Raw genomic sequence first — 24,908 nt, 5'->3', positions numbered from 1 at the left:
AGTACATGGAAGTACAATTCACAATACAAGGTCCTCTAAACTGGATCACTCATAAAAGCACTTGGCTTATTTAAAATTAGATCCCTGTGCACTCAAATCATGATGCATGTTGGTTTGTTTACTGTTGAGTGAGAAAACAATGTTGCTAATCATCTGGAGACCCCCCAAAATCAGTTGGGGACCCCCCTGGGGATCCCGACCCCCACTTTGAAGACCCTTAAGTTTAAGCCAATGGGCAGGGAGCAGCGCTAATGTCATTTCACTGTGGCGAGGCGAGTGGAGCCTCTATTGCGCACAGGACAGGGCGCCCATGAAGAATTACTCTGAGATGCTGCTGCAGTTATTCTGTGACATTAGTAGGTGAACTGACTCAAACTATAGTGTGTTCAGGGGGGGGCGTCCATCTCCAAATGCGGCCAAAACCGACGCTTTTAAGGCAATCTGTGTATTATTATTTATAATAATACACGCGCACATTCTGTTTGTGTTGGACTTTTTCCTCTCATACGCCAATGAGACGCAGCGTCAACCGTTCCCCTCAGTTCAGGAATATTGGGTCTGGAGAATCTGGATAATCCCGTGCATTGCAGCAGCACCACGCCTGAATACTTTTAGGGTGAGTTTATTATAACGTCGTCATGTTTATTTTATTGTATTTGTTTAAATGTCATTATGTGGTTTTCAAGTGCTCGTTTAATGGCTTTCTTTCTTTTTTATGGCATTAAGTTTATGTTGGGACTGTGTCTGTGACAGCTTCCAAGTTACCAAATAAGTGCCAGCCGCATGATTTGATGTTGGATTTTTATGGCGGAGGAGCTGTTGGGAGTTCGTTGCACTGGTTTCCAAAGTTTTTAGCTCAAGAGACCCAAAAGATAAATCAGATCACAAAATAGTAGATCTACAAGCTTGTAGATCAGCTATTTTCACTACTTCGAAAACATTTATTTTCTAATTTAGGGAATTTCTTTTGGATTTTGTATCTTATTCATGAAATTATTTTTGAAAAAATAAGGGGATATTCACTCGCAACCCACGAAAATGGGTCCGCGACCTACAAATGGGTCCCAACCCTGTTTCCATTATAGGCTATGAAAGTGGCGTTATGCTGCGCAATGTCCTCAACTAGGTGACCCGTTTATATCTATAAAGCGCTCACTGCGCTTTTACGCAAGAGAACATTATCCATATAGACAGCTGAAACTTTCACTTTCGTTGCTGAAACAGCCACACACAAAAAAATAACGATTTTAAAGTGTTTGAAGCAACGTGGTCTGTCTGCCTGAGACGTGGTGGGACGTGTGTTAGTGAGTGTGGAGCCCCCTGGGCTCACAGATGTATGGACTCAGCTGTCGCCTGTCACTTTGGTGACAACTGGTCGGCGCTCTGTCTGTCTGTGTCCACACCATCCCATTCTGTCTGTCTGTCTCACTCAGGGGCGAGGAGAGACACACAAGAGTCGCGTTGAGTGAGCATTGAGCAAGCAAAGAATGTGTGAGAAGTCAGTCCATCCATGTGCAGTTTCACACTTTCTCCAGGGTTTATCCGTGATGGATGGATAATATTATTGTGCGGGGTGGACTGACTGCTGTGCTTCAGTCACACTGTTTGTTCGGACGGTAATCGGAACACTCGCCCTAAAACACGGTCGCCCCCAGCGGTTCTTGTATTTGTTTTTACTGAGGATAAGGTTAGAAATACGTTTAGGGCACCATTTTACTGAGGCTAAGATTAAGGTTAGGGTTAAGCATAGTTTGACTGAGGTTACGTTTAGGAATAAAGTTAGATTTAGGCATAGTTTTACTGTGGTTACGGTTAGGAATACCAGGTGGCGACCTGCCCCGGGGCGACTGTGTTTTGGGGCGAGTCTTTTTGGTATTCGTTCTGACGCAGCGCTTTGCACTTTTTGGCGTATTAAATAAATAACGTTGGACAATATTTCCCCCCAACACAGGACAGCAAACTCTTTTTGGTGTGCTTTAAAGTGTGTCAGAGTATAGAGTAGACACTTGGCATTAGCAGAGAGCAATATATGGCACACAGTCAGCCTGGGCTTGAAATGTGTCACTGTAGCCACAGCTGGGGGGCTGATCCCAGTTCAGCCCTTAACTCTATCAGTCAGCACGGCGGGGAGGGAGGGGTAGGGGTCCTCAGTGCAGGGGTCCAGGCCGGGACCCTCAGGGTTCATTGATTTTAGGAGCTTCCAAATGGACCCGGGGTCCCTCTCAATCAATGAACCCCATGGCTACAGGTCTGTAACTCTGAGAGTGCACAAAAGGAACCAAATGGAATCATTAATTGGTTCCATTTGCACACACTCTGAGAGTTACGGGGGGGGGGGGGTAAGGTTTAAAAGATTTTAGAACCACTGACGGGTTTAACAGTGAGAACAGTCTTACTCTTGGTTGGAGGGGTTTATTATCAGGGGTTTGTTATCATCCTAATGGGGGCTTAATTTGGACATAAGCATCTAATGATTGGCAGCTGAGTGAAGGTGCCAGCGTGTGGAAGTCAAATCAAACATATTTTTGCCTAATTAATCCAAATAAAATCAGTTCCTGGGGAATTGCAAGGGTTTCCTAAATTGCACGACTAGCTAATTCCCCCCCCCCCAATCAACAACTCTAATTTAAAATAGTCTAGTGAGGACATTTACAAACCTGGGGTGATGACGAGTTACCGGCGGTTTAGTACAGGTTTCCACGGTTAGAGCTACAACTTTTGATACTCTTTTTGTTGATGCAAGTTGTATATTTCCATGCCAGGAGAAATGTGTTGAACTCTGCTTCGGCGTGAGTGTGTTTTTTTTAGGGTAAATAATGAGAGCGAGAGGAAGGGGAGGGTGCAGAAATCAAGGAGTTGGTGTCCCCTAGTGGTTGGAGTGGAAAACTGCTACAGCTGAGGACTCAATGGTGGCATTTGGCTGCAACAATGATTGACTTGTACTAAATGTTCATCCAAAAACAATGTAAGCTACACTCCACAGATTCCATGTGATAGGCTTGGCCAAGGACAGTAATAGCACAGCGTAAGCACTTTTCCGTTCAAAAGGGCTGCTGTATCAACACGAGTAGGCTGAATGAAGTCATTTCTTGGGTCTGATCTCTTATCTCATATGTGTTTGAATAATAGCAAATGTGGCTTTCATTGAACGTGTTATTGTATGTAACATTTCCTCCAAAAACATATTCAACATCTGTGCTTATTTAAATGTTTTTTGGATGATCTAGAAGGCGAGGCATGCTGTGGGGGGAGATACGAGCTGGGCTTACGTTCAATGCTCTGCTGTGAGAGAGGGTAAATCCCCCTGTTGTGAATATTAAGTTATTTATAGACGAAATGATTTACAACTGGCCCAAAGAAGTCTTCTGGAGCAGCGCCAAATGTCACACAGTGTTTGTGCCTTCTGTCTTGTGTCCAAAAGCATTACAGCAAATCAAACGTTGCAATGAATAGAATGATCCAAAGCTTTTCATATATATTTTGTTACAGTCTTATATGGGTCCAAGAAGGAAACAAAACCATTCCCTTGGACACAGCCCTGGAAATAATATATAATGTTTGCTCTTTGGCCAATGTACATAAAGATCTAAGGGTGTAAAAGTGAACCCGTAAGGCTTCTTTAACCGGTGCCAGTTCAATAAATAAGAAGAATGTTGATGGTTTATTATAGTACCAAAGCGCATTGTTAGAGTCTCGGTAGGATTTGGGGCTGAGTGGCAGATGTGTCTGCTTATTCTTATGAGCACCTCATAATGTACTGCCCAGCTCGAGTGACAACCCCCTCATAATAACATTAGCACCCGTTTGTGTGTGTGTGTGTGCGCGTGTGCGTGTGCGTGTGCGTGCGTGCGTGCGTGCGTGCGTGCGTGCGTGCGTGCGTGCGTGCGTGCGTGCGTGCGTGCGTGTGTGTGTGTGTGTGTGTTTTTCCCTCTAATTAATGGAATTATTTGAATTTGTTTTTAACTTATGAAAAGTAGAGAATTGTGTTGGCCCGACCCATAAAAGTTGGTCCCGACCCACTGTTTGGGAAACATTAGTGCATTAGAGGGTCCCCTACACAGCAAGACCTGGATCTGGAGACAAATCCCAGACATGAAGCCATGCAGTCTCACACTTTTAACAGTAGGACATGTCATAGTGTGTGTGTTTATGTGTGTGCGTGCGCGCATGCGTGTGTGTGTGTGTGTGTGTGTGTGTGTGTGTGTGTGTGTGTGTGTGTGTGTGTGTGTGTGTGTGTGTGTGTGTGTGTGTGTGTGTGTGTGTGTGTGTGTGTGTGTGTGTGTGTGTGTGTGTGTGTGTGTGTGTGTGTGTGTGTGTGCGTGTGTGTCTACCACAGAGTGTAAATGAGTAGAATATAAGTCCTATAGTGCCCAGTGTGTGTGTGTGTGTGTGTGTGTATATGTTTCCTGCCTGTCCCGGCGAAATGTCCCACAGAGGCCGTGTTTGTGCAGGGCCCAGAATGAATCACCCTCGCGTCCGCGTAAATCGCCTGCAAGCCAAACACTCTGGCAGCCTTTTATCCACCAGACGTGGTCCAGCCTAGCCGCAGCAGGGCTAAAAGCGGCGCGGGACAGGGCCCTGTGTTGTAAGGAGCTGTCAGGATAAACCAGTCTTTCATGGCTCTGGACGGGGGAGATGTGGCATGGAGTAAGGCCTGCCATAGACAAACTCCAGAGAGCAGAACCCATTTGACTGTAAACTGTTTGTGGTAGGTTGGCAGGCCGGTTGTATGAAATGTGGCTTGTTTAAACGCCGGTGGTCCTCGCGTTCCGTGGTCATTCGGGCCCTGTGTAAATGGACGGTGGCCTGCCTCGGTCATTTTTAGGTGACTGACTATACGTTTTGCGGTTTGTCGAGAGTGGGAGAAGCGTGGCCGCCGCTGACGTACTGTAGCCTATGTGGTAGAGAGCATAACTTTATGTTTGCTGTGCAGTAAAAGAATATACCCACCCCCCACCCCCCCAACATCTTCCTCTGTAACTTCCAAACTGCAATGCCTGCAAGTCAGTGGGGCTCTGCCTCGAGCGCACATTGAATCCACATGCTAAGCATTATTCTAAAGTGATTAAAGGTAGTTAGTGATTTAGCGCTTCCAGGCACAACTCTGTTTATTAGGAGTTGCAGGATGATGTTAGAGGAGGAAAAAACAAGACTTGGCACACGAGCCCGGAGTTTGAATTCCGCAGCAGAATCTCTGCTAACCACACATCACCACCATCAAGACCTCCACGATGATAAAAGTCATATTCATGCAGCGCACATGTTTCATTATCACTCCAGTGAGAATCAGCTCTCTCAAGGAATACTGTATAATAACAACCACGGTGCAGAGCTGTGAAACCGGTCATTATCAACATGCCTGCCTTTGATAGAAGGGTATAACAGATATGAACGTGCCATGTGTTAACCACTTAGTCCCTGGTATACTTCGGCGTACAACGAGTAGCGAACGTAGCCGATCTACAAGCTCATAATAACACGTCACACCTCAACACTTTGTGAGCTTGTAGATCTGCTATTTGCCTATTTCCACTATTTTCTTTTTTGTTCTATTTGAAAAATGTTGAAACACCAACATAGGGACAGACGCTAGGGTTAATGTGGTCAACCTTGGGTGATGGAGTGTTCTGGAAAGTTGTTCTGACCCAGCCTGACACAGACAGGCGTGTCGACGGCGAGCAGGTCTGTTTTTCACCGTGTGTCCCCCCCCCCCCACCGCAGCTACACAGGGATCCACCTAAAAGCAATCACAGCATCACCGGAGCGACGAGCAAAAGAAAACACATTACCCCCAGATAGTCATTAAAGAGCGCAGCTCATTTCCCCGGCCCACAACAGGGGATTCGGTTAGAGCTTTCCGGACCCCCGGCTGGAAGTATGCAAAACACCCCTCCTCCACCCCAAACCCACCCCACCCGCACCCAAACCCTTCCTGTGGTTCTTGTTCCCCGAGCCACCATGGCATTGTCAGAGGAGTGGAGTCAGCCAAAATGGATGATGTGAAAAAAGGGTCAGAGGGATTTAAAAATGGCCTCTGCTGCTGGACACAGGGTTTTGCACTGACAACAAGGTCACCGGGGGCGAGGGCCTGCTGCTGTTGAATGTCTGCTGCTAGAACTTGTCTTCATATGTCTTCTTTGATCCAATCACACTTCAAGTTTTCTCAAAATCCTGTTTGAAAGTGCAGGCTACTGTACCTACGTCATTATAAGGAATCTAAAAGTAACTTAACAGCCTACTTAAGCCCTATATACTTTGCAAAAATATTTCCTTTATTTAATAGAGGAACATTTGTAACGTAAAATTTAATGATATGCCCAAATAAGAACACCAGGTTGAAAGTCATTAAAATAGAACTAAAATAGTGATTCTACCTCTGCTGGTAGAATCACTTCTACCTCTGCTGGCAGAGGTCTGGAAAACTGTTCTTCCTGTTCTGTTCTGTCCTGTTTCTGTTGGGAAGATAAAAGACACATTCTTCAGTTGATTTTTCATCACAGCATTCCAGGCACCACTGGTTATACTTAAATACAAGAGCAAAGTCTGATTTGCTCTGGTGGTGTTCAGGTGCCGCTAACCGACTCCTCATTACATGGTTCATTATAACGTTTGGTCCACAAGGACCAGGGAGATGAAGAGTGCAGGAGAGGAGAGACTCAGTATGGTGAACTGAGGTGAACTGGATTTCAGATGATGCTGTATGTTTGGCCAGTGGGATCTGCATTCTCTCTCTCTCTCTCTCTCTCTCTCTCTCTCTCTCTCTCTCTCTCTCTCTCTCTCTCTCTCTCTCTCTCTCTCTCTCTCTCTCTCTCTCTCTCTCTCTCTCTCTCTCTCTCTCTCTCTCTCTCTCTCTCTCTCTCTCTCTCTCTCTCCCCATCTTTACCTCCCTCTGTGATTAAATCTGGAATTCGCATGCCTCTTCTAGCTGTCACATCAGGTTTCCTCTGCTCTCCATGCCTAGTTTAAGCCTTCCAATCGTTGAAAAGTTAAGTCAGCCTTTTTGCCTAAATTTGTTAAAATCACATGGTTAACTTCACTCAAAATATCCCGTGTTTTCTGTCATCAATGAAACAGACCATCTGTCCATGCTGCTCACCTTCCCTGCCTGGGGCTGGGGAGATAACAGCACGAGATACCGGCAGACTTGTGTTTAGAGTTCCCTACAATGTTTTTCCATCTGGTGCGCCTCCCCGTGCACAGGATATACGCTGCGTCATTGATCATTGGAAGTGACTGCATGTACATGAGAGTGAATGAAGGTACGCTGCAGGTGGGTCAATATTGACAGAGGTTAACTAAGGACAAGCTCTAGTAGAGCAGCCAGCCACGGCCCAGGCCCCGCGATGATGGCACCCCCCGCTGAGCTGACAAAGGGGACCGTTTGGCCAGGACGACCTCCACGGCGGCTCCTAGCGAGAGGGACAGTTCAAGGGGAGGCACACTTTTTGTTTGCTGTGCTCGCGCTCCTCTTCCTGTTAGGAACTGGGTTCCAAAGGAAAACAAGAGAAGGCAGGCCCACCAGATGTGTGTATATACACTGTATGTATGTGTCTGTGTGCATGTGTGATCGGTGTTTGTGTTTGTCTGTACACCCGTCCGCAGGCAAACACAACCTCGGCCAATCAGGGAGATCTGCAGATGTTTCATGATGTGGGGAATGAAACAGGACAGCCGTACCAGATGGAAGGAAATGCAACTATTTTCCATTTAAAAGGAGTCATGGAAAGGATTAAAACTCTTACACACACACACACACACACACACACACACACACACACACACACACACACACACACACACACACACACACACACACAGCTTGTATCCCAGCTTTTTGTCACATGCTCTCTCCCATTCCATGCCAGCTCAGGAAGTCAGATGAAATCATTTAGCTGTCATTAGCACCAACAGAGATGCTGACTGAGGTGGACACATTAGAGGGTCTGGTCTGGCTGCTAAGAATAAACCTTGTTCTGGGCATTTGTTTCCTTAATCTGCAGGGTGATAAGACAACGAGGGGTGTTCTGCTTTCCATTCCACACATACGTGTGCCTACACACACTCTCTCACACACACGCACGCACGCACACACACGCACACGCACGCACAGCACACTCACAGCACACACACACACACCACACACACACCACACTCAGCACACACGTAGATCCCAGGGTACTAATGAGGCAAGCCTGGTCTGTGTGTGCGCCTGGGTCTCGTATCCTGGCTGACGCCTCCATGCGCTTCAGTGGAATCTAACCAGGCCCCAACAACCAGACCTGAGCACACACACACACACGCACACGCACACACACACACACACACACACACACACACACACACACACACACACACACACACACACACACACACACACACACACACACACACACACACACACACACACACACGAAAATATCTCCCCCACCACAGGCCTGAGTTAGAAATCCACCATTGCCCGTTTGGTGCCGTGCCTCTTTCAATTGACGTGAACTTCAGGGTTGTCATTCATAAAACTCATCTTGTTGTATTATGTTATCTTAAAAAAATATAAGTTGAATTTCGAAGAAAAATGGTTGCCCTAGTAGTATGTTCAAGCACTGCTGTTGCTTTACCAGTGTAGATACTGTCAACAACACTCATATGCACACAATAGACCTGTCTCTCTCTCTCTCTCTCTCTCTCTCTCTCTCTCTCTCTCTCTCTCTCTCTCTCTCTCTCTCTCTCTCTCTCTCTCTCTCTCTCTCTCTCTGTCAACAGTAGCCAGTAGTCCCTTTAACGTTGTCCACATTACAATGGGCCTCCCAGTTTGGTGTATAGTCTCCGGGGTAACAAGAGAGAGAGTGAACCCCAGCCCCACGGCCACGGTCAAACAAGTGTCCAGCTCTGCTCAGCCAGCCAGCACTAAGTGTCCAGTGTAAGAGGTCTCAGTCAGCCCTGGGTTAAATAAAAGGAAGGCAGTGACTTCTATAGTTGTTCCTCCTGCCCTGTAGTGTTGTAGACCTCACTGTTCTGTGCCTGCCTGCTAACCATGTGAAGAGGTGAAAGGGTCAACTGCATCCGAGTTAAAGGGAACTCTTTGTCTTTGGTTAGGGGGACCATGTTTTCAAAAACCCAAACAGGGATCCTTAATCAGTTAAATCTAATTCCAAAAATAGCATTGAATTGCAACGCATTGTGAGCTTGTATATCTGCTTTCGGGATTCGAACCCGCGACACGCTGTCAGGCTGGCACTGCGGCCTAGGGTACCCGGACCGCCATGGCCCGGGCCTATTTTTGCTACTTTTGACAATTTTCTTTATTTTCCATCAGGATTGGGGGACAATTATTTGAGCACTTAATATACCCAGTGACTGCACCTTTCACCAGAACAGAACATGATTAATGATTCATCTATGTAAAGCACTCAAACCAACTGTGGTGAAAACCAGGATAATTAGGGATAAGTAGGGAAGGTTGAAAACTGGGACATTGTTTTTTAGAGATATTTGTCAGGACTCTTGCTTGAAACCGGGACAATCCCGGCCAAGCCCGGGACGTGGTCTGGTCACCGTATCTTTGGTAGCTGCCAGGACCGTGCTTGGGTCTCTTTTTCAATTGCTTTTCTTTCTACGGTTTCGTTTTACTGCCACCTTAATGACCAAGGCTAAATTGTGTCTAATTAAACAAGGCTGGAAAGAAGCATCCCCACTTCCACGGTCGCCAGGGTTCGCTCTGTGCGGCGGCGCTGGAGCATGTGCTTAATTAGAGCGCTCTAAAGAAGAACTGTAACGAAGTGCTTCTCCAGGAATGTTAATCATTAGTGGGATCCTGACTGAGCAGCTCCATAACTGTTCCAAGAGTATTGTCAGATTCCACGGTTTGCCTTTTGAAGCCCCTCAACTTGAGCAAAACACTTCCATGTGTGGCCAGTCTCTCTCTCTCTCACTCTTTTTGTTTTACTGCATCCTCCTCTTCTTCTGCAACGACTATGCCTCCGAGCACTCACGCCCGAGCACAGCGCCCGCGTTGCAAAATGGGGGGCGGTCCCGCCGCTCCATGCCTCGTTTTTTTTTGCTCGGGGCTATAGAAATGCACAGGAAAACCATTCTGAGAGGGGGCTAAACTGTTGAACTCGAAGGAAACTTTCAGAGGAAGGCGCAGATGTGTGGGGTTGCGAAGGGGTTTGGCGTGTCAGACTTTTTGCGAAGCGGAGGTCATACCCTCAACTGAAGTTCGGCATGGGTGTCAAAGGTTATTGGCGTTGAGGATGCTTCACCTTGTGAACTGGGATGCTGTGGCAATGTGGTGTTTCAACAGGAGCGCAACAGGCACATGCTCCAATCCAGCGGTTCTCACACTTTTCCCCCCTTTTTTTTAATATTTATTTTTGGGCTTTTATATGCCTATTGATAGGATAGTAGGTTGACAGGAAATGGGGAGAGAGATGGGGAGTGACATGTAGCCAAGGCCGTCGGGATCGGGACTCGAACCCGCAATGCACTGTCAGGCTACTTTGGAGCCTATAGTGCCCGACCGCTACCCCAGCGGTCTGGGCCGGTTCTCACACTTTTTTCCATTCCAAGGACCCCCATAACTCTGATAGTGTACAAATGGAACTTAAAGGTCCATTTGGTCCCATTTGTACACTCTCAGAATTACAGACCTGAGGGTGCATTTGGAACCTCACTTTGAGAACCATTGGTGTTTTAATCAACATTTCTTCATTGATGTTCATCCAGTTTTCTTGGTCTTATGAAACATCACTTAGCATCCAGATGCAATTCTGAAAGAAAAGAAAAAAGGTCAAAATGCTATAATACGTTACAGAGAAAGCAGCATGTTTGTCGGGTTGTTAGTAAGGGCTTCTTATGCAACTGCAATTACGTTTACAAGCCAAACGTTTTATGTCCTTTTGTAATAGCAACGATGTCCGAACTGCATCTCGTATCCAATCTGGTGCGCGGTCTGCTTCAAATAACTTTATGGACGTCATCAACCCAGTAGGTGTCCTGCCCAACACCAGGGTCTAAATGTCTCAGTGGAAGAGTAGAGAGACCGCACCTCCAACCACTGACTGCACATCATGTGCTAGTTATATTGTATTAACAAACTCTTAACATACAGACTAGTTAAAATATCATTTTAATCATTAAAAGGGTTAGTAATGTAACTTTAGAACGTGTCTAATCTATCTTGAGCCTTCCCAGTTTGTAGAAAAGGAGACCACACGTTTGTCAATCCAAGCACTTATTTGGTCAGTGTGAGCAGTGGTGGAAAAAGTGGAGTAAAAGTACAATATTTGCCTCTGAGATGTAGTGGAGTAGAGTAAAAGTACTGAAAATTGGAAATACTCCAATAAAGCTAAAATAAATACCTCAAAACTGTAGTTAAGTACAGTACTTGAGTAAATGTACTTAGTTACTTTACACCACTGCAGAGTGCGAGTGTGTAGTGTAATGAGGCAGCACATCCATCCTGGGTCCAGTCTGTGTGTAGACTGCCACAAGGCTTTTGTGGGAGTTATAGTGTCCTCAAATAAAGGGGCTTCCTCCCTGTAACAGCCCCAGGAGCTGTGTCACTCCACTTCCCATTGTTCCCCAATGAGGTCCCTGCTTTTACAAGTGGGTGAGAGGGTGTCAAATTGAGGGTGAAATACGATGACCTGTCCCCCCATCCGACATCTCAGCCACGTTTGAGGGAAGCAGTGCTTCTTCTTGTGTTTGTCTGTATACTGAAGAAACATCCAGTGGGCTTGCTGACACTTTGTCTTTGTTTAACTGAGATGCGTTATGTATGACTGATTTATGCAATGTGTTACGGCCGGTGGGCAGCCGCTTGCTTGGAAACTGACGCATGTGTCTTAAATTACATTACACAGGACACAATGGACTCCAATCAAGTCAAATAGAGCCGATCGCATAAGAGTGGTAGAACAGTAAGTAGAGTAGACTCTTTTCACATCTCGATTCCGCACGATTGGGAATTCCCGTGCTGACGTCACCTTCCGAACAAAGTCCTATTTATTTGTATAACATAACACAATTAGAGGTTGTAATCCAATAGTAAAGCCCAGAGAATTAGATAATTGTTTGCACTTTGAATGACCCGTGGCGAGATACTTTTGAATGACCCTATATGTGTGTTATAAAGTTTGTTTTGGAAGTATTCCGTTATGTTGCTGCCATTGTGTAGGAAGCGGTCTCGGTTGAAAAGTTCTGATGGAGCCAAAATCCAGTTTACCGTACAAACCCTAGCGTCCCTATTCTGGTGGACATCCAGCGAACGTGAACATTCAGTGAAAACAGGCAAATATTCGATGAAAAATCATAATGTACAAGCTCACACGCGTGTTGCCGCAACGCGTTGTGAGCTTGGTAGATCGGCTATTTTCACCAAAGAGATTTGACGTAGCGGGGGGGAAAAGGAGGGCGGCCAAGGACAGACCCCTGGGGGACCCCGGCCAATGAAGTATAATATAGAGTTTAAGTGGTTAACCATTCAATATGATGAAAATAATTGAATCAGTCCATATGAATTTTACAGGGCTTGGAGAAACATGTAATCTTCAAGCGAGGTCTAGCGCCAAGTGTAAATAAGTTCCCCTTAATTTTCATAGTTTCTGACAAAACACGGTTGAATGTGTTTTGTCAGAAACTGGGCATGGGTCTGCGCTCTGCCCTCAGCTGTCTCCGGTGTGTCAGTGTGAAACAGTAAAAGGGGGGTTATGTGAGGGTTATAAGGCTAACAAGCCCATGGTCTGACCTGGAGGTTTTTTTCAGCGCCAATCTAGCTAAGTCAATATCAATGCACTGACTGCTCCACCAGTTGACCTTTTACTCCTTCTTTCAAAGGCGTAAAAGGGATTGTTATTACAGTAGAGTGATAGGCTTTTATTGGCCATTATAACTGGGGCTTTTGTTTGGCCTGTGTTCTGCTAATACCCGCTGTCAGGTCATTTAAGCCTTGAGACAGGCCTCCTTTTTATGATAAGGTAGCTCACACACCAGTGGGTGCTATATTCTCAACAATGGCCCTCAATGACAGTAAATTGCTACAGACTGCAGGGGCTGTTTAGGAGAGGCTGACCTTCCCCGAGCGCCCTTTGCTGCCACTATTTACAGCATGTCTCAGGGCCAAGATTTGACTGATGCATGCAGAGGTTCATTAACCACTTCCACTTTTGCACCCCTATTTTGGGCATGTCATTAAGAGTTTTTAATTTTGTATTTTAAAGAGTTTTTAAAAATGAATCTTCGAAACTTTTCAAAATGTCAAAAATGACAAAGAAATAGCCACTCTACAAGCTCACATGTTGCAATGCGACGTGTGAGCTTGTATATAGGCTATTTCTAAAAATAAATAATCAATCCTCATGTATTCATGCCAGTAATCTGCACAGCAGAGTATTTCCTGACCTGCTGACCATGCAATATCATGGCTTGCTTGGTCATGGTTTCGTTTACGCTTTCAAGGACGAGTTTGAACCAGAGAGGAATGCAGCTTGATCGTCTGCTGTTTGCTCAGATGAGGACCATCCCTGTCCTGTCATTGTCAGGGCACGCTGGCCCACAGAGTACCTAGCGGCGAGCGCGCTGCTGCTGGGTGTTTTTTTTTTTATAGCGGAGAGAAGGTGTAGACCAGGTGTGAGGTGCTGTTCAGGTCGTTGTAGCTATGACAGGGGGAATGGGCCATAAAGCTCCGTAAGGGCCAGATATTTATGGCTCATCTGGTGCTCTCTAGGGCCAAGGGGTCAGGGATGCACGGCTCGTCCAACTTTATATTTCCCAACTATCTGAGGCGCACCTTGAACTGTGAAACCAGAGAGGCTCCCCGGCTACTAACAATAGAGTGGTACAGTGTCAAAAGAAGAGTTACAGGATGTTAGTCATTGTTCTCTCCATATGGACATTCTTGTGTTCTTTCTGGGTGTAGCTAGAGCAAATTATGCCAAGACTAAGTAAATGGTTGGATGCTTGGGTGACGCAAGAATGTTTTCATTCATGTAGTTGAAGTTTAGCAAACAATAGGCCCTTGCCAAAGGCTGCCTCAGATGTGGATTTGTCTGTCTGTGGCTTTCACAGATGGAGGTGGAAGTTGTTGATTCCGTTTGGAACATGAACGTTTCCTGTGTGACCGCTGGTTATTCAAAAGTTCTTTGGTCACAATGCATATTGTCTCTTTGAACTCACACAACCTGCTAGTCAACTCTTATCCAGTCAACTTAACTGTGAATGGAGGGTGAATTCAATTTCCCTTCCATTCAGTCCCAATTCAATTGGGAGCTACAAATGTGTCCGAATTAAGCAGGGACACAACAAGGCATCATTATGGGTACCGGTTGGCTACAGTCATGCTGGCTTTGCCAGATTGGCTATCCAACTTTTTGATAGTAAGTACATTTTTCATTGTCACATTATATTTGTTGTATGCCCCCCAGGCAGGATGCCCAGTTGTCCCACCCCTTTAAGACTTGCTAATGAAGTGGGGGGCACTCAGTCTTTTGGACCAGCACAAAAGGCCTGTGGTTTGTGCTGGGATCTGTTGTGAATGGGCCTTTCCTGCTCTGGCCTTGGTTGCTACACAGTCTTTGTCCACGCAAACGCACGCACGCACAAGCACATGGATCATAGAACCCACTGAGGTCATTTCCACTAAATTAAACATCTGCTGAAGTGTTAATAAAGGAAGCCGTTCTAACCATTTAATAGATTCCTGGTTTCCTAGTAAAATGTTGTACTTTCCTCAACAGACGTGATGTGCATAAACCCTCGACTACGCAGCCAAACTTAGAACTGAAAAAGGTCAAGCTTGACTTTTCTCCGAGACACATTCTACAGGGACTCTATAAGCAGGTCCCTTGGGGATGGGGAGAAAGTAACACTTTGACATTGTAACTATAGCCCACCACAAAAAAAGCTAAAGCTGCTAAACTGTCCAGACTTTGACCCAAACTTAGGGCGACCATATTTTCAAGCACCCAACCTGGACCCATAATCACGAGTCGCGATGCGACATGTGAGCTTGTAGATCAGCTATTTTTGCTGCTTTTTACTTTTTTAATTTTCTCCTGGTGTTTTCATTAGGATGAGGGACAATTTAGCACTTATCACACCAATAGGGCCTTTCCATTCCATTTTGAGCACGATACGGTTCGATTCTGTGCTGTTCTGCTGGTGTTTCCGCCCCAGCCCGGTTCGGTTGTGAACCGAACTTAACCGCACTGAACCGCGCTGATCAGCCTTGAATTTGCTTCCAGGCTGGCTCGATTCTGACTGCACCTTTCAACAGAACATAGTCATACAATAATAAACTATTTTCTGTAAGCACTCAAAATAAGTGTTATTAGTTTAATTGTGGTCAAAACCGGGACAGTTTGGCAGTGAATGTTGAAAACCGGGACATTTTAGTGTTTTACAGATATTTGTCGGGACTTGAGACACCCGGCTTGAAACTGAGGCATTTCCGGGCCAAAGCCGGGACGTCTGGTCACCGTACCCCATAAACAGGTCCCTTGGGGACTAACGGGGAGAAAGTAACACTTTGACATTGTAACTAGCCCCACCACAAAACAAGCTAAAAGGCCTGTCCAGAGTTTGACCCGAACGTGGTCGCGTTTTTGTTTTCTGAGGCAACAAGCAGGGCCTCACCTTCTGACATTCCTCTGGAGGTGAAGGAGAGGGAAAGGTCAACTCACCCGACCACCGGTTGGGGTGACTACACTGTGAAATCCAGAGTGTTCATTTAACCCAGAGTCAAATTAACCCTAATGGTAGTGGTGGTATTCTGGCGTGTCAGCGATTATTATGTATTGTAGGATGTTGTTCCATGTTTCCAAGACATTTGCACAGATGTTCAGGCTATTATTTGCAAGTGGTTGGACGCTATACATGCACCGTGTCAGAGGCACTTGGAATTGAGATCAGAGTTCAAAGCTTTTACCCGTCATTCTGTCAGGCAGCTACCGACACCGTTTCCTAGTAGTGGAAGTGACTGCTTTGCATAGAGATGTTGTTTGATTCCTGTATGCAAACCGGGCCTGTAGATTGCACAGATAGCCCCGCCGGTGTCGTTGGAACAGACCTGGGGGCTGTTTTGAGACTGTTGAGAGCTGTTCACAGTATGATAGGAACAAACACTAATTTGCACACTCACAGCCAAAGTTGTCGGTCACATCGTTGAGCAGCGGATAGGTAGGGAAAGAGAGGAATGTCATACGAAGGCTGTTGTGGATACAGAGGTGGTCGATGTGGTAAAGCAAGATGTGGCATCGCTCATGTGGTCCTTAAAGCACTTAAAGCGCAGTTCCTGCATGCTCGCAGTCTTTACTGATGGTTCTCATTTTGGGATTGTGTTTGAAGTACGAAGAGGGAGGATCTCCAGAGAGAGGAGACGCCTTGCCCTTGCCATGCCCTGCCCTGACTGGCTGGGCTGAGGTTAATGGGCTGGACTGGGAGTTTGGGGTGGGGGTGGGGGGTGGGAGGGTGAGAGAGAGAGGGGTGGAATAACCAGCCATCTGGTTGCGGGCTCCTCCACAGTCCACACACTCACACACACACACCCTCTCAGACACTCTCCCACGCACTCAGACTGACACACACACCTCCTTAGGTTGTTACAGTCTGAGCTTTGATATGGGTTGTAGCTGTGCCGAGAGATCTGCTAGAGGAGCCTGTGTGCTGCTGCCATTCTGGACTTAGAGAAAAGGATAAGGCAAGGCTGAGAGAGAGACATGGAGCAAGGAGCCTGGAACAGAATCTAGGACTGGCTATCGTGGTGATAAGACCCCGTTTTCCAGATCGCCTCAGGAGATCTCTCCCCCCCCCTGCACGGAGGTAAGACCACCGAGCGATCTGCTGAGGGCAACTTATAAGGGAAATGTACTGTAGTCTGGTTTACAGTGGAATGTCACTTGAGATGTGGATGTGTTGTCAATTAACTGACAGTGAACTGTCCTTTGACACTAAATTAATTAGCATGTCTAATGTAGATTCGTTTTTTTTTGTGTTTTTTAAATAAATCTTTTATAATGTAGTTTGCCCCACGTCTAGAGGTTTCTAACAGGGGTACACGTAGTAATATTCATCAGGAGTTGTTGCGTGATTCAAGTAAAGACCCATGATGCTGAGCCTGCCATTTCATTAAAGTAAGGCATTAGATGGAACTCTGCCACTGCAGTTCAGCTTCTGAACCAGGCTTGGCTCAAACCCAGCTCTTCAAAAGCTTTTTCTTGTAGCCATGTCTGAGATGGTCTGAAGGGTGCCACTAACTACAAACGAGCTGATTTAAGATCACCTCTACTCTACAGCCTGACCACAGATGTGCTGTGTGTGTGTGTGTGTGTGTGTGCTTTGAATGTGGTGGGATACATATACTATTTGATGTCAGCTATGTGACAGGCCGGCAACATGTGTCGGGGTACAGGTTAGGACAGTGAGTGCATGGAGGTGGACTCTCTCTCTCTCTCTCTCTCTCTCTCTCTCTCTCTCTCTCTCTCTCTCTCTCTCTCTCTCTCTCTCTCTCTCTCTCTCTCTCTCTCTCTCTCTCTCTCTCTCTCTCTCTCTCTCTCTCTCTCTCTCTCTCTCTCTCTCTCTCTCTCTCTCTCTCTCTCTCTCTCTCTCTCTCTCTCTCTCTCTCTCTCTCTCTCTGATTAAATTAAAAGGTGCTTTATTGGCATGAGAAAACATTGCCAAAGCAAAAGTGAAACAAAACAATCAAAACAAAACAATGTATGTACAAATTAATATTGAATATAAATGGGAATAAATTAAAAGTGTAAACAGAGCTGTGTTACATTGCAACTTTGAGGGAAGACTATATCTTAACTATAAAAATTGAATTTTCTGTCAAAAATAGTTATACATCCATAGGAAATCTCTCTCTCTCTCTCTCTCTCTCTCTCTCTCTCTCAGTGTCACTCTCCCATCCATTTGGTCTTGGATAAACACCCTCCCCATATAGCACCTCAACACTGCATAAGCTCTCGTATGTTTCTGTTGTCAGCCGTGTTAAATTGCACTGGCATTGTTGTCATCATGCTGTCAAACCATTTGTCATGGAAAGGAATACCATGAATGAATGTGGAAAATGTTCTGTTTATAGTTTTAGGATATCACATTTCGCCAGGCTTCTGGATTAAATCAATAACAAGTTCAAGGTGTAATAAATACTGATTTACTGTGGTTACGTCACGTGAGGCAGTTTAGTCACACAAGTGTCGTTCAGATCTAATCTGCTTTGTCACATGATGACGTATCTAGAATGCACTCTAGGATAATTATTCGCACGCGGTATAAACATAGTATTAAGTACAAATGAGTTGGTTGACTATGAGTTTAAATGTACCGTTTATTCCTTAAGCTGAGAAATATCTAATTTTTGGGGTGAAAAACAGACTCGACAGAGCTCTGAAAAGCTCTGAAAAGTGCAGACTTTGAACAGAATATCTTGTTTTCTCTTCAAGTAGAGCCTATCCTACACGGCTAGGCCAGTGTGAGCCAAGCAAAACATGTTGGGTTGGTCCGGACTGACAGAGAGCACTGTGTTGGCCTGCGTGCATGTCCATCAACCATTTCCTAGTGGAATAGAGACAGTAATTCAGACCAGGAGCTGCTTATTTTTCCTGTTCACTTCTCAAGGGCTGTTAATCCATGGCTCCAATGTCTGGATTTGTAAGAGGCCTCTGGTTATAAGTCTGGTCAAATACTCTTTAAAAATGTCACTGTATTTTCTTGTCTGAATGCGAGGCCCAGTATGAGGCCTGGCACGGTGTTGAACGACCTGACAGGCAGGAAGAAATCAGTAAACATCATCATTTTATTGACAATAAATGCAAAATGGTTTTGTTCATTCGTTTCAAGCAGAGCTAAACTATCTACAAGCTCATTGGCTATTTCTAAACAAGTATAAAATAGGGCTTAAGTGGGTAACAAGCTTGTTTACATATTACCTTTTTAAAATACAGGGCAACAGAGACAAGACTCTCAAGAATTAAACCACAGTTACCCATTTTTCTTTTACAACAGAAACAAACACTACAAAATAGATACTAAGATATACATTATATAGATAGATAGACAGACAGACAGACAGACAGACAGACAAAACATACTATTCCCATCCTTAACAAGCTTGTTTAAGGACAATAATTTGAGCATGTCTTTCCGAACTATATGTTTACTATTTATTTAGGAAAAATACATGGCCTCTTCATGTTGCACATATAAACTGGTGAATCAATTGATATCAGTCCATCTAACATGAAGCCATTTAACCACCGAAAATAGGTGAACAGAACATTCAGCAACAAAAGCAGATCTACTTGTAGTTTGGCTATTTTGGGGTGGAGAAATGTAGTGTAGATTGATAACAGGAGGGGGCCTGGGCTAGTACAGACCCCTGGGTGGCTCTGGCCAACTAAGTATACAGGTCTTTCTTTTTAAAGCAGATCCACATGCTGCCTTGTGGATCTTTGATCCATCGATACTTGACGTACAATTTCCTCTCTTTTGTAGAGCCATATGAACATTTTCATGCACGCCAGTTATCTCATTATTATGGTCTTGATCTGATATCAACCCCCATCATCTCTGCTGCTCCACTCCTCTTAAACTCTCTGCCCCCCCCCCTCCCCCCCTCTCCCCCCACCCCCCCCCATCCCTCTGGCTGTCTGTGGGCAGATCAGTCAGATATGCAAGCTACAGAGAGCTCCCAAAGCCATGTTAACAAGCACCTTTACAAAAGAGAGAGGGGTTGTTAAACATTCAGTACCGCAGGGGTTAGGCCAGTGTGGGTGGAGGAGGGCAGGGGGGAGGGGGGGGGGGGGTTATGCGACAGAGGCAGTTAAAACGCTAAACTAAAACATTGGTCCCTTGTTGCAGAAGCAGAACTTTTTAAAAGGCCAGAGCAACACAAAAAAAAGAAGCACAAACGTGACGAGTCACAGTGTGGTCGGTGAGTCAATACATTCCATTGGTTAAGTTAGTTGTGTGAATGGTTCTGGCACCCAGGAGGTTAAGGAAGTTGACTTTGAGGAAATGACCCGGTGGAGGGGGGAAATTAGCATACTAGCAGATGTGGTTGTATGTGAGAGAGAGAGAGAGAGAGAGAGAGAGAGAGAGAGAGAGAGAGAGAGAGAGAGAGAGAGAGAGAGAGAGAGAGAGAGAGAGAGAGAGAGAGAGAGAGAGAGAGAGAGAGAGAGAGAGAGAGAGAGAGAGAGAGAGAGACGTTGAGTAGTGGTGTACATCCTGTATTCCACTTTGTAGATTTGGCTCCAAATCAAGCCAAGACATTCCTCTGTGTCAGGTTTGTGACATCATCGAGGAGACTTGGCCGACACGTGAAAGTGAACATCTTTATAGCAAATGTAGCGCACAAGTGCAGCATGTGTGTGTGTGTGTGTGTACCTGGCCTGATAATACTGTTAGATGGAGAAGTCAGAGGAGAGACTCTCTTGGCTCCTCCAGACTGAACCTGCCTATAGTTATCTTTAGCTATCTCTCCCCTGTGAAACCGCCCTCAAAACAAGGCCACATTTTTGCTTGGGTTATTTCGGTTTCCCCATTTGCAAGTCAATGGATGTGAATAGAACGGTGTCTTATTTCTCGCCCCTCTCGCTCATCTGAAGACAGGTTATCTGGCTTTGCGGGCTTTTTAAGTGTCATGAATGTGGGAGATAACAGACCGCATCTTCAAGGAGGAAGAAGACCCAGAGAGAGAGAGATAAACAGGCTCCTGATGGAACAAGCCCTCAGTTGATTCACACACAAAGGTGCCTTTGTTTCGGGGCATCACAGGCCTTTTAATGGGAGGTGTCATAAGCCAACGCGCCTGACTTAACGCTTTGTGGGCAACGACGCATTCATGAGTCAACTGAGCGGCCCCCGAGATTTGCCTCCGCCGCTATCCATCACGCTGGTCGTCCACGAGGAACTCAGAGAGTTGGCAGGCTCCGCTTGACCAGTTGTTGTCATGAGATATGGTGCCGGGGGTGTGCAGCCTGCCTCGTCCTTGAGGGATATGAGTTGGTATGAATAGCTGGTGGCTGGCCTGCCATGCCACGTTGTGTGTGTGGGGTAGTTAATCATTCCACAGGGTGCACTGGCATGCTGCTAGCTACTACACTACAGTGTCTGGGAAAGAGTTGTCGCTTAATGAGGAACAGGGTGCAGAAACGTACAGCTGACACCCCACACTGTGTGTGTGTACTCCTTAGTGTATTTATTGAGCCGTAGTGTCCCTATTCCGGGCATGTCATAATACGGCGAACGTTCTGCGGAAATAGGCGGACATTCGACGAAAATAGCCGATCTACAAGCTCCCAATACGTTGCAATGCGATACAACACTTTTTGAGCTTGTAGATCAGCTATTTTCAGGAATTAAAAAAGGAGGGGACCAAGTAGAGATCCCTGGGTAACTGAAGCCATTTAACCACCGAAAATAGGTGAACATTCAGCGACAAAGGCAGATCTACTTGTTGTTTGGCTATTTTTGGTGGAGAAATGCAGTGTAGATTGATAAAAGGAGGGGGCCAAGCTAGTATAGACCCCTGGGTGGCTCCGGCCAACTAAGTATATAGGTTTTTCTTCAATGAAGTCTATACTTTCTAGAGTTTAAGTGGTTAAATGTAGCCAACAGTTTGGGGGCCTATATGTATGTATGAATGGGTAATTGGGTATGCATAGTTTTAGCTACGTATATAAATGTAGCCCCACAGTATCGCGTTGTTCGCGCAATAGTGTGTGCTTGCATGCATATTATGCGCGTCCATGTGTCCTTCAGTGTAAATGCGCACATTCCGTCTTTATGCGCGCATGGGAGTCGTACGCTTCCCGGGGAGCCGTGCATATATGACATTCCAGGGGAGAGCGCAGCTTTTCAGGAGCCTCTACTGTCTTGCGTTCTTCAAAGGCTTGCAGTCAAGTGTGGTGGGTTTTCTCAGCTGTCTCCCCGCAGCCCCGTGCGCCCTCACTGGCCATTGCGGGGGTGGGGGTAGGGTGCAAAGGCCAGGCTCCTGGTCGGTCACTAGCCCGGGCTCCCATTTGATCTCAGTCAGAGCCCCTGGTCCATGAGAGATGACCACAACTGGACACACATTCATCGTGACTTTTTGAACCAAACACTTGCCACCTATATTTGAATGGCAAGAGGCTTATAGAAAACACAGTCAGGAGTGTTTTTGGATGACTGTCCCTCAGGGATAGAACTTTATTTCAGATTACACAAGCACCTGAACTCAACTAATTGCGTCCCTTTTTAGTTGTGCCCAAGCCAGTGAAGCCACGTTGCAGACGAGGTTACACATACAGTAAATTAAAATGAGATGGTGTGCCCAAACCTACTGTATGTGTCCTAATAGCTCTTGGATGGTGATCTGATGATGTGACAGCCAGGCATGTCACACTGCCTTTTCATTTTGCACAGCCTAATTGCTCCCTGTAATCTTCAGTCAGTGTGTGAATGTTGCACAAAAACATGCTGTTGGTGGTGTGTGGGCTCCGATCTAACGTAGGTCAGCGCTGTGCCAGACCGCCGGGCTTTGATCTCTCTCTGCCGTATTTTCATCCCCCCATTCTGCTGTCAGTGTCCAGCAGAGTGTGGGTCGACCCCATCCGTCCACCCGTTCCGTTCATCCCTCAATCCATCCCTCCCTCCCTCCCTCCCTCCTTTCACCTGTTTGGCATTGGTCTATCTGTCCAGAAGATGAAAGGATGATCAGACATTCGGCCGCGGCAGGTTGGAAAACAAACAGCTCCAAGGGAAAGAGGAGAAGAGAAGGGAGATGAAGGGAGGGAGCAGGCTTGTGGACATTCCCCATATGGCCGTCGGCGTCTTATCCACAGGGTGTATGTTTTCCCTAACGGCCTGGCCCATGTTTACACAGATCTCCGGCTTCGATGATCAAGCCGTCATCATCATTTCCCACGTGTTCCAAGTCCCTCCAGGGAGACCCCTTGCATTGCGCCTCGGTGGAATAAAAAAAAAGATTGCTCACCGGGACATGTGCTGCGCAGAAAAGGTGAAACCTTGAAACGATGACTGGCCAACGTCTGGCGTTGCACTCTCTCGTGTCGGGGGGGGAAACCAAATTACAGCATGCGGAAAGAATGCGGCGTCTATTCCATCATAGCCCGAGACGTTGCACATAAATCTGTGCGTTTCTGCATTTACTGTATAATCATGAGTGGTAAGCTGCTTGTTATTTGTCACTAAAACAAGTCCAGACTTCACCTCGAGAAAGCTTCTGGAATTTCCTAATGGCCCTTAAAACCCCTCAGGAAAGCCACTTGAAAAGGGACAGATGGGTGACATCTCGCCACAGCGGCAGGGAAAGGGTTACAGTTCCCATTATGAGTGTCTTTAAATGGCAGAGTCATCACTGGGGACCCCAGAGAGGCTTGCTCAGATACCGTAACGGGACGGGCACACAGGGGGGGGGTTCTGCCCACATGAAATATGGGGCAGAGCTTGTGGTGTGATTCAGCTGGTGGTGATGGGAAGGCAGCCAGTAGAAATGCATGAGACAGCGTGACGATAGCACTGTGCGAGAGATTAGTCTTGTGTAATCATTCGTTAGCTCTTTTTCCCTCCCTTCCCTGTATGCTATTCCTCCTCGACTACTCCTCCGGTCTCTGTCCATTAATTCTCGCCCTGCCTTCCCATCGCATAATTGCCCTATCTCCCCTCACCATGATGCATTTGTTCATTCTCCTTTCCCCCTCTGTCTCCCTCTCTCTCCAGTAAAAGGAGCATCTGATGAGCCTGGAGGGTGTGACCGTGGCAGCAGCAGGTTACCAAGGTGGGGCGCGCCAGCGTGACGTGGCGATGGAGCAGAAAGTCAGCAAGCTGACCTTTGGTTTCCAGCGCAGCTCCACCTCCGACGATGACTCGGGCTGCGCCCTGGAGGAGTACGCCTGGGTCCCACCTGGACTCAGACCTGAACAGGTGAGTCAGACGACACGTGACACAGTCCTATGATCTAGGTCAGCGTTTCCCGGACATGGGGGCGTGACCCCGTTTTGAGTCGCAGAACCAGTTTTTTATGGGGTACGAGTAAATATCCAGTTTCTCTAACAAACGTTTATGAGAATTTTCTGAAAAGTACAAAGCAATCTAAATCAAAAGTGTTTTAAAACATTTTTTGAAATTGTGAAAATAGCTCATCTACAAGCGCTCAACACATGGCAGTGCAACATGTGTGAATTTGTAGATCTGCTATTTTCACTATTTTTTGAATTGAAATAGGGCTCAAGTGGTTAATTCATGATGTATTTTTGTACGGTTGGGTTCTGGAGAGACACCAGAATGTCTCTTTTGGGTCTAGGTGTTTTCCAGGCAAACTTTGACAACTCTTTGTGTAGTGTCGAGCAGGCAAGCTCAGTTTTGTTATGTTTGCATTTTATATGAATATTAAAAAGTGATGCCAATAAATAAGAACTTAACCCATTCAATCCGGGAAAGCATTAGATTTTTTAGCTATAACCATTATTTAACCATTATTTGCCAATATTTTGAAAAACCGTGATTATTTTTGCAAATATTTGAATATATATATTTTTAAAGCGAACATTTGTAACTCTTTGCTTCTGGAGGTCCCTGGAGCAAAATATTTTACAAATGTTCGCATTAAAAATATATATTCAAAGATTTGGGAAAAATGTTCATGATTTTTTCAAAAATAGCAGATCTACAAGCTCATAGCACGGCACTCGGTTCTCAATCTCGGTTCTCAATCTCCACAAAAGGTTGAGATTGAGAACCACTGTAATTAGACTCGTCGATATTGTCTTTTTTAAAACAACCACATATTGCTGCAATTAATTGGATGAACTACAATGAAGCTGTGGTGTATACTACTCCTGATTGAGGATAAAAACAGCCATGACCTGGTTCTAACTCCCCACTTCCCTGGCCCAGATAAAGGCTAT

General features: G+C 45.9%; 1 protein-coding gene across 2 annotated transcripts in view; it reads left to right on the top strand.

Moving 5' to 3' along the window:
- Positions 1–304: 304 nt before the first annotated feature.
- Positions 305–24,908, top strand: part of prickle1a (prickle homolog 1a) — a 34,044-nt gene continuing 9,440 nt past the window's right edge. The window contains exons 1-2 of one of the 2 annotated variants that reach the window (XM_080438335.1): positions 305–616; positions 23,722–23,925. In XM_080438335.1, the coding sequence (XP_080294461.1) occupies positions 23,737–23,925 (189 nt within the window). In that variant the 5' untranslated portion in view covers positions 305–616; positions 23,722–23,736. Of the gene's footprint in view, positions 617–16,652; positions 16,816–23,721; positions 23,926–24,908 lie in introns of those variants that run through there. The other variant, XM_080438336.1, reaches the window with a different exon arrangement.

Source organism: Gymnoscopelus braueri (assembly GCF_963280865.1).
Source record: "Gymnoscopelus braueri genome assembly, chromosome: 9".
Lineage (NCBI taxonomy): Eukaryota > Metazoa > Chordata > Actinopteri > Myctophiformes > Myctophidae > Gymnoscopelus > Gymnoscopelus braueri.
The sequence above is the reverse complement of the archived record's forward strand: the minus strand, read 5'-3'. Positions and strand labels throughout refer to the sequence as shown.